The sequence below is a fragment of the Argiope bruennichi genome, chromosome 2 (genome assembly GCF_947563725.1).
Source record: "Argiope bruennichi chromosome 2, qqArgBrue1.1, whole genome shotgun sequence".
Taxonomy (NCBI): domain Eukaryota; kingdom Metazoa; phylum Arthropoda; class Arachnida; order Araneae; family Araneidae; genus Argiope; species Argiope bruennichi.
Window position 1 is genome coordinate 108,605,500 of NC_079152.1, and position 13,843 is coordinate 108,619,342.

Consider the following 13,843-nt stretch of genomic DNA (forward strand, 5'->3'; position numbering starts at 1 on the left):
TAATCTTATTAATGTAAATGCAGATTTATTTTAATAGAATTATAATAAATTTAAGATATATTTTATTTCATTACTTCTTTATTATGATTTTGAGGCTGTTTCCATCAAATCGTTTTGAATTAAAAAATTGTTTTCATTAGAAAAAGGAAGCTATAATTAACTGAAAACAAGCTGTAAAAAAAATATTCTTTTTTCACAGAAATACAACTACAGAGAAAATTAAAGATTTGGTAATTCAATTTTACAACCTACCATTATCTTTGATCATTACTTAATTCGCTTAGATTACTGGCTAATTTCAATTAAACTTTTTCTGTATAACTTGTTCAAATCTGTCCCCCAAATATATTTTGAAGCATCAAATTGTGAAAGACATTAAAAAAAACAACCCTTGTAACTTTAATAGTCTTATACTGTTTTGTTTATTGTGTAAACATGTCTAAGTAATGTAGGCAAAAAAAAAAAAAAAAAAAAACCCTGAAAATTGTTTTTGTGGTGTTATATTTTTAGATGTTACACAGAAAAATAAAATAAAATTCCTTAATTTTAAACTGAAAAAAACATTTCAATTTTCTAAAGTACATTTAAACCAAGTTTGGTAGCTGTAGGTTAAGCAGTCTAGCTTGTACAGCATCAACACACATATACTCACAAATGCATGCACATACATTCTCTTGTTATAAAAAAGAGACACTTCACTGGAAAAGTACATAATAATAAAAAAGAAGAAGAGAAAAAAAAAAAAAAAAAAAAACCAGACCTTCTATTTTCTCATATAAATTAAAGTTTTATTAATAAATTTGGAAGACAACAAATGGAAAATATTGATATACAAAATTTATTTGACAACACACAGTTGGATTTCATAATAATTTACATACATGTTTCAAAAACAAGATGAAAAATTACAAATGAAAATAGATAGACACATAAGTCAATGATTAAACTTTGACAACTATTCCACGCTGAGTTAAATGAAGACACAGCAGTTGATGGTAATCCACAAATAAGCAGTACTCCAGAAATAATAGAAGAAGCCAAAGGTCTTGAGCACAGCTAAAATTTTTAGATAAAAGGAATGCATTAAAAAAAATTAGAGAAACGAGTACTAAATTATTAAAGAATTCTGTTTCTAGTTTGATTAAACCTTTATAGATTTAATAACACTACACAATAAAAAATGCCATAATAAACAGTTGATGAATTAATTTAATAAAACTGAAGCAGAAATAAGTGCAGATATGATATTCTGAAATGAGCTTTTTACAAATGAACCATTAAAAAATACAAAAAAAAAAAAAAAAAAAAAAAAAACCTTAAAAAAATTAGAGAAATATTCTTAAGATTTTTTTCTTCCTAACTTAACAATTTGATCCTATAAGATTTTAAATTTTAATTTTCAGAAACTGAATTTTCTAATTACTCTCCCCCCCCCTTTTGTCATGTATAGTATTTTCTTGATGGAATGCATAACTATAAATGAAATAGCTTTTGAAATTTTATAAATAAACTAAATATTAACTTTCCCAAATAACAATGCTTAGTTTCCTAAATATATTTTTAGAGCTAGTTCAGAGATTTATTATAAAGGAAGGGTTTCAACTTGATGACAGATATATAAACATAATTAAACAGCCATTCTGTTGTAGTCAGGCAGGGTGAACTGCATGATTGAGTTGCAGATACAAGAAATGTGTTTAATGCAAATTAGCCTCTCAAGCAATTCATGCGTTTACCCTTTATAAAAAAGATACAACTTGCTATCAGTGATAGGCTGAGAAAGAAGTGTCTCCCTTACTGTATCAAAGAGAGAAGTAAGAATTTGGTTATTGTTTCAGATACCTTCTCATCCATAAATCAGATATGCTCCAGATAAGAATACATATTTAAATCATTACCAACCATCCAACAAGAGAATAACTCATTAATATATTGGCAACTAGAAGTTTAAAAATTAATCTTTTATTTATATTAACAACATTCAATCATTTAGAAAAGTTATGGTCAAATATAAAAAAGAAATTTTTATTGATTAACTTAGAAAGCATGTTTTTTGCCAAAATTGTATATAGAAGCAAACTTATTCTCCATAAATAATTTCTTGATATCAAAAGGTTTCAACCAGTTAAGTGCATTCAACATGTATAAAGGTCAATCCGAATTTTCACTTCAGTATGATTGAAGGGTAATTTTTTATTTAATAAAAATAAAATCTTATTCACTTTATTATGAATTTTTACAAAATTTACTATGCAATAATTTGTATTGTGTTTTTTGTGTATATGTATTATCACTTGAATTTAAGAAGGGGAACTGAGGCACTTCTGATAAATAACATACTATTATAAAACAGGTTGTGTAGACTAAATTTATCTTTAAAAAATAAGCAATTTATAAGTACTTTTTAAATATCTTCAGAGAAAAAATATAACCCTTTTTTATAATAGAATTATTAGTTCAATGAAATATATCAAGTTGGGCATTAATTAAATAAGTGTCTTGTTTTATACAAATATAAACATAAAATACTACCAGAAATTTCTAAATACTTTTCACCAACACTGAAATTATGCTATTTACAATGTTTTTCTTTTAATGCAAGTTTCGTATGAAAAATCTTATTAAAAAACTTTCAGCGAATATCTTAACTTATTTAATTATACTACAATTAGTAGTATGGAGAAAAAAATGGTTATATTGCTACTTCATTAACATTCCAATTCCTGGAAAAAAAGTTAAGAATATAAGTAAATAAATCTAGAATATAAAAAATTATACTTTTATTAAATATGTAAATAAAAAGTTATTTCTTTTTAGAGATTTTTCTAAATACTTTCAATTTATTCAATGTTTTTATTAATAATTTTCCCCAACTCATTAGATTTTTTTAAGTAGTGAAATATTTCTCACTTGTCAAAAAAGTGTATTAGCTTTACATTCAAATTTAGCTATTTCCTTTTGTAAGAGAAACTCCTTTTTCCATTAAGAGATCAAGCCGAAAAGAAAAAAACAGTTGCCATTGACAACTGTTTCTTTTGCTATTTGTTTTTTCAAAAAAATAGAACAAGATTTTGAATGGACTGATGTTGCTAACATTCTGAATTCTCTAGTAATATTTGCTGAATGGATTCTACCAGATTGCTTTATGTGGTCATAGACTACACATTGTGAAACATGATATTTTTCATTCAAATTTTCCACTTCAATATTTTAATTAATGACAAAATCTCTTTCAACAGATGCTTGTTCATGAGAAAAAAATGGAAATAATCTTTGGAATTCTCCACAATTTTTTAAATTTTTGGTCTTAAATAAAGGATAAAAAAAAAAAGCTTATACTATCTTATTTTCAAAAACAAGTAAAGATGATTTGACTAGAAAAATCTATAAACTCCATGAGATTAGCATTGTCATAATATCTTTTTATCTTTTCTGATGAAAGTGCAACACAGAAAATATTTTTTTAATGATTCAAAACACTTCTTACCGATATCTTATTGAAGATCTATTCATTATGCATTCCAACATTTTAAAAACAAGTTACTGACAATCATTCTTGAAAGACATATAATTTTATCAGACCCTGCTTTTGTAGAATGTAAATCTTTCAATAATTTGTTCTTTCTTATACATGCATTCACTTTATGAATTGTGGAACAAGATACAATATTATAAAGATTGTACTTGCATTAGTAATTTACTCAAGAAATAATTTCAACTTAGAAATTTTCTTTCAAAAATTTAAAAAATACAATTGTTGTTTTACTAACTTATGCATATCAGATGCATAAAACAGCACAAATGGGTCATCACTCTGATACATTAAAAGAAATGGCTTAATACGCTCGCTAACATATGTGAAACCAGCCCAAAATGTCTCTCTAATTCTTCATTGCATATTCTCTATTAAGGGTATTTATTATCCCCTTTCCTCTGGCATAAAAATTACTGACCTTGGTAAAGGCTGTGCATGCAACGAATACACAGATTTTTATTTTCAGTGTTCAAGTATAGTAGGGAAAAAAAGTTATGCTCCATAATTTTTGGTTAGCCAATTGAATCAAGAGTAATTTATTTTCAATCTTACGGCAAGAGTAACAAATAATATAAAATAAACTTTGGAGTAACAAACATTTTTTTTTTTAAATATTTGGAAGTTTTGACTCATTTTGCTTATTCACTTATGGAAGTTCACAATGAATGAAGTAAAAATAGTTAAACAATTCACTAATGACAAGTCACTAGATAATGATGAAATATAACTAACAAATGCATTCCAACAAGTAACCATGTGAAGAAAAGCAACAATCTGAAGTTACTGATAAAAAGCAACACTTGTTTTATACAAATAGATAAAATGATGTATAAAATGAAAAAAAAAAAAAAAATCCCCTTATCTATGCCAGCAAAAGAGGTGAGAGAAGAGTAAAGTAAATAAAATGAATATATTCTCCCCATTCTACCAGAACCAGAATTTCTCTAAACTGAGATGAAATCTTTTTTACTGATCTTTGGATTCATTAAATCCATTAAACATTGAAAGATCTGATACCGCAAAGAAAATACAGTGGATACTTGGGCAGATCTAACATGATGAAACCCCCCCCCTCATCAAAATGAAAATATACAAACTTGAATAAAAAAAAAGCACATTTAGACTTTTATATAAGGGCCATAAAAAATAAGCAACTTTTAAGGACTTTTAACCCTGTAAACGATTTAAAAAAAAGCATAGAAAAAAAAGGAGATATTATATATTAGATGTTTTATGCCTAACTATATATTTTTTAAGAAGTTAAAAACTTTATTTTTCAAGATTACAAACTTTTCTAATTTAATCTGTTGGATAATTATAATAAGAATTTCTGATCTAGATTCTATGTTTAAAAACAAAAAACTCATACCTGAGGTTCAAACTTTGACCATGAGTAAAATGCTATCTCCAGCATCACATATGGAATGAATATGGTCTTTAAAAAGATAAAAAATAAAATATTAGCATCAATCATTTTAATATTCAAAATTATTAACTTCAATATAAATAATTTTAAGAGCTAAAATAATAAAAAAAATATTTGTATTATTTATTGTATTTTTATTATTACAAAAGCAATAATACAGTACAACATTTGTTGCAATAAACTACAAACTTAATAATAATTATTTAAAAGTGTATCATATATAAATTTAAAGCAATGCATTCATATTCATTGATACTTATAGTCAAATTAAATTAAATGATTCAAAATACTCTTTATAACTTTTAAACAAATTTATTTAAAAATGCTGCTTTATTCTCAGTATATGCATAAGGAAGAATTGATTCCAACGTTATAGTAGAGAAAATTTAATATTCTCTAATACCTTCTAATAACAAAGGCAAGCAATCATTGTCATGAATTAATTCAAATAGATAATTTAACAAATAGTAAAGTCACATTTTCTCATCATGATTAACAATATACTATGTCGAACTCTCTGTAGTTATAAGAAAGATTTTAATTCCTTTACACAAATATCCAAATAATTAGTTATTTTGATTTTTTAAAAATACTTCAGTCATGCATCACTTAGGATTTTATTGTAAATTCAAAATTAGCGAGCGTTTGTTAATCTAAATCTAAAAATTTCCAAGAATGTTTATCTAAAAATTTCCAAGAGTGTTTATCTAAAAATTTCCAAAAATAACGATATTTGCTTAGAGAATCATTGATTAATTATAAGTTTCAGTTTCATTTAAGGAAACAGTTTCACTCATTTTTAGCAGGTCAATGAAATTCAGTGTGTGTCAACATCACTTAAAACTCTGCAAATTTACTTCTGGAATAAGCAGCAAATTTTACTGATAAATCAAAGTGATATTAAATGACATATATATATAGTTGTTTTAAAGATAAGCTGTTTGAAGTTGCCTAAATATATAAATTTCTGCAGGCGCATAATCATTTTAATATAGATTCAAAATATCTATTCATACTGGTTCTTTTAAGGAACCTATACTAAAAGGACAAGTCGGATAGCCACCATGAGAATGATGTTACCATGAAGGATTTTCCCTACACTCAACCTTTTGAAGTCAGGGGCAACGAGAGTTCCTAGCCACCACACTATCAAGCGCTTCCTCAGTGACAGTGACCAATTTCACCTACCTCAATGGGTATAATGAATGAGTACATTGTCCAGCATGCAATAGATATTACACAAGCATACTCTTCAGAAATGTGATGGCCAGTCAGGCAGATACTTTGTTTTACTAACAAAAAAAACAAAACAAAAAAACAAACAAACAAACAAACACTGCTGAGTATGCTCAAATGCAAAATTATTTTTTAATAATCATTTTAAAGTGGCCCTCACCAAAGTTACATAAATGAGTGTTAAACTCAACAGTTTAATTGCTCCATGGAGTAAGCTATCAATCAGACTCAAGCTTCTGCTCTACAATGAAATTATAAGATTTGCCATGATGTACAGTTCCCAAATATGGGAAGCCACTTCTGTCCATAACATTAAAAAATTGCATGTTTTTCAAAGCAAAAAAACTGATGAAGATTCTTAATGCCCCCCCCCCCCCGATATGTATAAGGAAAATACTTCATAATAGTCTCTAAATTTAACCAGTTTTGGAATTTATCTGAAGAACATCAATTAAGTGCTTCCAAATAATATCCCAGGTTTGCAACAAATTGCTACAAAGACCAGCTTATGATCCTGCTGTCCCCAACTCTAGGAAAAGGTCCAGAGCTGCAATTTATTATGTATAAATCAAATACAATCTTAACAGTATAAAGTCTTCTCAGCATCAAATCATTACTTACTTTTAGATCCTTTAGTCTAGATAATCAGTATTTCATTTACAGTTAAAATAAATCAATATTATAATTTAGAAATAGAATAAAATTGTAAACTATTTCCAATAAGTTAATAAATTCCTTAAATTTCATAATGCAACATTACAATCATGATTTCTGATGACTTAAGTAGAAGACAGCTAAATGAAATAAGATTAAATTCATGAATAAAAGAACTAAAATAAAACTTTCTATAAAATAAAGTTATTTACTTTGAAAACTGGCACATTCTTTGACAATAAGAAGTATGCTTTCACAACAAAAGCTGCAACTACAGCTAGCCATACACGCAACAGTTTCAAAGAGAAAGAAGAAAACTGCAATGTTTCCATCATTATTTGAGTGCAACTACTGTTACGTCGAACATCTGACCTAGTTCTACCGAATGATCTTGTTTCAGCAGCAGATACTTTTTTAGGAAAGATGTAATTTTCAAAAGAAGATGAGCTAGAGAAGTCTCCATTTGCAGAAGATGAAGACTGAGAGTCACAAATTAGTAGTCTATTTGTGCATTTACTAGATTGATTTTCAGTGGTATGCTTTTCTCTAGAAGCAAATTCATAATCACCAACTGGAAAGTCATCATCTTCAAGACTGGAATTTCTTTGATTTATTTCACCATAATTCCTATTACTAGCAACACTATCTTCATGTCTTAGTGGGTCTTTTTCTAAAATAGAAGAAAAGTAATATATAAATATAATCATTATTTTGTAAAAAAATAAATACACAACTAATTATTTATAGTTTTATTTCAAAATACATGTGAAAGAGACATAGTACTGAACTGGGAAAAACAATTATATTCATCCTGCTTAATGCATATTTTGCCATAATTAAGGATTGAGATTTCCTTTTAGCCAGAGTACTGAACAGTAGCTTTGAAAATTCAGTTATTCTGGTTTATCACATGAATCATGTGAGAATGCCATTAATGTAGCAAGTATTCAAGGTCAGGCTAAAAGGAAATTAAGTGGATCAAAACTGCCTGTAATTACAAATTCTTCAATTAAAAGAATGAAAATTAAACAATTAAAAGAACAGAAAGGACCAAGAAAGTTATCATTTTTATCATTATATATGTTTAGACAGCATACATTAAAAACTGCAAAAATTATACATGCTGCAAAAAGTATGGTACGAATTTGAATTAGAGGTGAGCAATTTTTATTTGTCAAGAAATTAAATGCAACATTTATGACTCTACATCATTATTTTGAAGTGTCTGAGCAACCATAGCTATGCAGAATAAACTTGGTTAATATGACATTTCCTTTGGATTCAGTAGAATTGCTATAAATTCAACATATTTTGTGATAATTTAAAAAAAAAATTACAGTACCCATCCATAAAGAAAATTTGCTCTTTTTGCTAATGTATGCATTACAATCTTGATTTTCATTTTTTCTTTCTTTTTTTGGAAAACAACATCTCACAAACCTGAATGCGATATAACAGGGAAATGGGAAAGGGGGGGGGGTCACAGCTTGTTGTCACACATGTTCAATTGTACTCAGCACTTTGGGCTGATAGTCTCTCCTTCAAATTCATTTTTGACAGTTTAAAACTTTGAATTTATGATGGCACACTATAAAGCATTAGAAGAAAAGATACAAGAATTTTTAAATTAGGGAAAAAAAAAAAGATACAAAATTTTTGATTAAGAAATAAAGAAAGTTGATGCTGCTGTAAAAAAGTAAGATTTCTGAATCAACAATAACACTTTATATAAAAAAAAGTAAAAAAAAATATGGAAGAAACTGCAAATAAAAGTAAAGTAAATGGCAAAGGAAAATGGTTTGAAGGTTTTGTAAATGACAATGTTGATAAAACTACTCAAAGATTGCTTTATATGATAAGAATGTAAAATTTGCCCTTTAGTGGACCAACAATTTATGAGGAAAAAAAAAAAAATGTCTTTGCTATGCAAAGATAATTTTTAAGCTAGAAATGGATGGCTATCCTCTTATCTCCCTTTTTTTAAATACTTTTATCGTTTGCAAAAATTTTAACTAAAATTTCCACTTTGAAGCTGTTAAAAAGGTTAAATAACTTAAAATGCTAAAAATATAATTTTATATCAACAAATATTTGTAAGATAAATTAATTAACATATTAAAATTAATATATTAACATTTGCACACATACATAAACATTGGATGCAATAATACTTAAAATATTTAAAATTATAACTTTTCTATAAGAATATTTTTTTAGACTTCTACACTTTACTGTTATAAACCAATTTTACAGTATAAACTTTTAAAATTGTGCTGGTTAACTGGTTGATAACTGCTTTTCAGAAAACAATTTTAATGCTATTAAGAGTAAAATGGAAAAAAAAAAAAAATTACAAAGTTCATTAGGAAAATGGCCTATGAGAGAAAAATGTAAGGCAAGATTCCACAAATAACTTATTTTTTTAAAAAATTACATCAAAAGAGTTAAAGTAAAACAGTAGTAATTTTTTAAACTCCAACTCAATTTTAAATTATGATTGTCTTTATAATCAGATAAACTCACATGTAAAAAGTATTTAGTGAAAACAAATATCAATGCTGAATACAAATTCCAAGATATTCAAAGTAAAATCAGCAATGACATAATTAAAACTTTTAGAAATAAGAGAAAATTCTATGATGCTATGTTTATTAAGTGATATTCTTTTGACCTTCAAATATTAGAAAGGAAATTCTCTCAATTATTCATACAGCAAATGAATTACTTTTCATATATTAATTATCCATCTTCAGATAATGAATTGTTTAATAATACATATTTGATTGCAGATAAATTGAAAAATAAAAACTGAGGGGAAAACAGCAGTTTATTCATTTCTTTTCTAATGCCTGGAACAATTGTAATTTATTCTTTACAAATTAAATATACAGAACATGTTTGAGTAAGAAAAATATGGTGAAGAAAAATATGGAAAGGACAAATTAACACAGATAGTTAAAATAGTTTCCCAAGTCAACAAAAACTACGTTAAGAAATTTAAAACAGAATCAATGCAAGCTTCTTTGCACTTAGTTACTTTTAATACAATTTGGAAGTAGGGAAATGAAAGTTTTCTATTTTTTAAAACTATTTCATTAGAAAAATACAAAAATTAAAATCAAAAAATATATACAATTAAAAGAGCTTAAAATGAACATAGTGATCCTTTCCTGCTTCTTATGATTATATTGCAGACTAATTGATAATACTGAATAAATTATAAAAATGACTGATGTCGATAAATGCAATATTAAAAAAAACATATATATATAATTTGATAAAATCATTTTCGGCCCAACAGATTTATCTCACTAATATCTATTTTAATAAATTAACAGTACCTTTTTTTTTACATAAACAACCAGTGGATTTAAACCAACATATATTTAAACAACTTAAATCTTTCTTTGTAAATTTGTTTGTTTCATTCCTTGGTGTTGCCTACACCTTATTCCTTCTTTTCCAGCGTCTTTAAATTTTAATTGTTTTAGCTACATATTTATTTGAAAGCGAAAAAATAATTTTTTAATTACAATCACCTAACAATGATTTATTTCTAATACTTTTCAACAACCTCCACCTTATTTTTATATCAAAAGATTCATTGCCTAGTTAAATATACATGAGAGAAAAACTGACAAATCTATCAAATTTGATTCAGTTCATCACTTTCAACAGTAGGATTTTTAAAGAAAATAGGTTATTTATAGAATTCTAACTATCAGAATGAGAGCGATGCTTACAAATATCAATAAAAGTTTTCTTTTGAATTTCAATAATTTAATATCTTTATATGTTTTTAATCTATAAACTATTCCAGATGTCACTCTCATTAATGATTATTTAGCTAAATTAAAGAGACAGGTATTCCAGTAAAATTAAACAAAAGATTGCAATAAATATTTGTTTACAGTAAGTAAAAATTGTATATGAATATAGTTCAGATTGCAAGAATTGAAATAGAAATGTTTAGGATAAATGTAGGACAAGGACAGAATAAATTAATTAACTATATAAATTTATTTACACAGTGACTATTAAACAGACATAAATCAACTCTTATATAGTTTCTATTCTTACACTAACAGAAGGAATAATATGCATTAGTGATTTTAATAAATGATGATTAAGGCGAATATATATATATATAAATAATCTATGAGTAACCAAAAATATAAGCATTATGTAATTAAAACCTATTATTGAAACAATCTAAAATTAAAATTATTTCGGAATCGAAACTAAAAAATTATTTTGGAATCGAACTAAAAACTAAAAAAAAGAACAGAAAAAGCACCATTATATTTAGAGAGCACAAATGCAGCTACTGCTAAAACACAGATGAATTTAGACAATAAGTAATAAAAACCAAGTTAATAGAAAAAAAGTATCAAAATCAAGCCAAATAAAATAAGAATCCGGCCTGAAGACTACCTCAAGGGTCACCCTCAGGCAGGGATTCAAAATAAGGGATTTTTTTTTGTGAAGAATTCAGACTAAAATTGTCCAACAATATTGACTTCTCGTGACCCGAAAATCCCCTGAAATTAGGCCCAAGAGATACACCACCAGATTCTTATTTTATTTGGTTTAATTTTGATACTTTTTTCCCTATGAACTTGGTTTTTATTACTAATTATATAATCTATGATATATAAAAATAATCAATATTCAATCTGCCACAATGCAGTAAATTTTAATTTATGATCACAATATTTTTCAATAGCACATTTGCTACATAAAAAGTAATTAAACAACATAACTAATTTGTTATTTCTTATTATAACAGTCTCTGAGATTCAAACATCAATCAACAACAATATATCATAAGATCATAGTGAAAATATCGCTGAAACATCAGCAGCTTTATTAAATGCTTTTAGATTTAATTACATGATTATCAGGTGTTTGATGTCAGATTACTTTTGACATGAAATACAGCAAAAAAAGATTTTTTTTTTCACAATGATTATTAATAGTTTTAGGAAATATGAAAAATTATAGCTATTATTTATTAGCTTGAGAAAAATTAGAAATCACTGCTCGACTTTGATGCAATTCTAAAGCTGCCAAATGAGACTAAAGATTGTTATTATAAAAATGTACTGTCAATTTCTAAGCTTTTGTGATACAGATAGCATGTATGAGAATTAAAATTCCACTCTTTCAAAAATTTCTCAGAAAATTTTTGAATTACATTTCTAGTTTTAAATTAGGGTTTCATAATTTTATAATATAAAAAAATTAAGGTATAAATATAAACTATTTTACATATTTATTGTACTTAAACCATAGTAAAACAAATAAACTACTATGGCAAAAAAAGATGAAACAAACAAACATTGATTCTATAACTCAAAAATATTTATTCTAAGAAAACTTTAAATAATTATTCTAAAATGCAGAAAAAATTTGGCTGAATTCCTAATGAGGGCTAGATTTTTTCCTAAATGCTTCATATTTAGAATTGAAAATGACAATTTGTGAAATGCAAATAATATTTTATCATAAATCAAAAAGTAATTAAAAATGTTACATATATCCCAATATTGCTTGTAAACAACTAAAAATTAACTATACAGATGGAAGAAAATTCGTGATTCATACATGCCACACTTCATATAATTTCAAACATGTCATAATTCACTAATGATAAATTTGAATAAATTTCTAAGAATATTATTCTTACAGAAATAAAATCTAACATTATTTATATTCATAAATGAGGATATGTAGAATTTAAATTTACCACATAAAGTTTGAATACTGAGTATATATAAATAAATAATAAGTTAACTGATTGAAGTATGTAACTGAATTTTTCAAAGTGAAGTCTGTTATAATGAACAATTAATAATTCAACAGCAGATATTTTGCAATAACTGTAAATAAACTATTCTAATAACTGAATTATTAAGATGCAATTTATATGCATTTATTTTCTTTAAAGTGACAAAGATTTTATCTTTATAAAAATTATTCATCAGAATAGGATAAAAGAAAAATTTAACTATATTGAAACTAACTAATCTGGCTATAATAGAAATTAAGATTGTGAAAATTAACTTCCAGTAATAAAAAATGGAAATGATCTATCACATAAGGAAAATCGTGTTCCACCGAAAAAAAATTAGAGTAGATCAAAAAATTTTAATGAAAGTATTATTATATTTGAACAAACCTAAAGTCTCATTCGTATTAACATTAAAGATCTTTTTTATTCTTGCTTCTGAACTTTCAAGAATTTTTCGTCTACGGATTTCTCTACGACGAGCGATATCATCTGCCATTGTTTATGTGTGAATGTATGGGAATTTATTACAAACGGCATGTATGTATGTGAGAATTGAGAATGGAAGAGATATCCACTCCAGTTAACGCTCGGGTAATAGCGTATTTTGCCAGCGTAAATTACGAATGATTATTAACTCTCCATCAGAAATGTGATTTTTTTTTTACTAAAATCAAATCAGCAAAATTCGATGCTAGTAGAATATTACAATAAATAAATAAATAAATTTTATATCAAAATCACTATAGAGAAATTTGGGATAAGAATGCTTGTGCTTGTCGGAAAAAGAGCGAAAATGCACCACTGATCTGTGAAATAGAAGCCTTTTTCATATTAAAATATTATAATCAAATATTTAAAAAACCCTAATCTGTGATTTAATTTTCATAAAATTTAAAATTATTTGAATATAAATATTTATTTTTCATGAGGGATTTTAACACTACACTGGAATGATGCAAGGCGTATCAATTGCAAGATACCAAATTATGAAAAATCAGAAAATGTGGAATAATTTAAACTTTCATTTATTTATATTCTATTTTAAAAGCAGTATAAGAATACATTTCTATTCTGGATTCTTTTGAATATTAAGTTGAAAACATCATGCTGTTTTGGATTTCAGAACGAGTTTATTAGATCTAATAATGCTTCAGTATTTAGGAACATTTTATCCTTTACAGATTTTTTTTTCTTTTTT

At 26.0% G+C, this 13,843-nt stretch overlaps 1 protein-coding gene across 1 annotated transcript; it reads right to left on the bottom strand.

Moving 5' to 3' along the window:
• Positions 1-817: 817 nt before the first annotated feature.
• On the bottom strand, positions 818-13,260 carry LOC129989414 (guided entry of tail-anchored proteins factor CAMLG-like). The gene is made up of 4 exons (XM_056097943.1): positions 13,033-13,260; positions 7,064-7,521; positions 4,905-4,970; positions 818-1,056 (listed from the first exon to the last, which is right to left on the bottom strand). The coding sequence occupies exons 1-4, from the start codon at positions 13,139-13,141 to the stop codon at positions 874-876; spliced, it is 816 nt and encodes a 271-aa protein (XP_055953918.1). The 5' UTR covers positions 13,142-13,260; the 3' UTR covers positions 818-873.
• Between the last annotated feature and the right edge of the window lie 583 nt (positions 13,261-13,843).

Bases quoted from the DNA above. Each gene is read 5' to 3' on its own strand.
- LOC129989414 (XM_056097943.1), bottom strand. From the start codon at position 13,141: ATGGCAGATGATATCGCTCGTCGTAGAGAAATCCGTAGACGAAAAATT. The intron at 7,522-13,032 runs GTTTGTTCAAAT...CTTCTATTTTAG, and splicing joins TAATACGAATGAGACTTTAG to AAAAAGACCCACTAAGACAT. The intron at 1,057-4,904 runs GTATGAGTTTTT...TAAAAATTTTAG, and splicing joins GGTCAAAGTTTGAACCTCAG to CTGTGCTCAAGACCTTTGGC.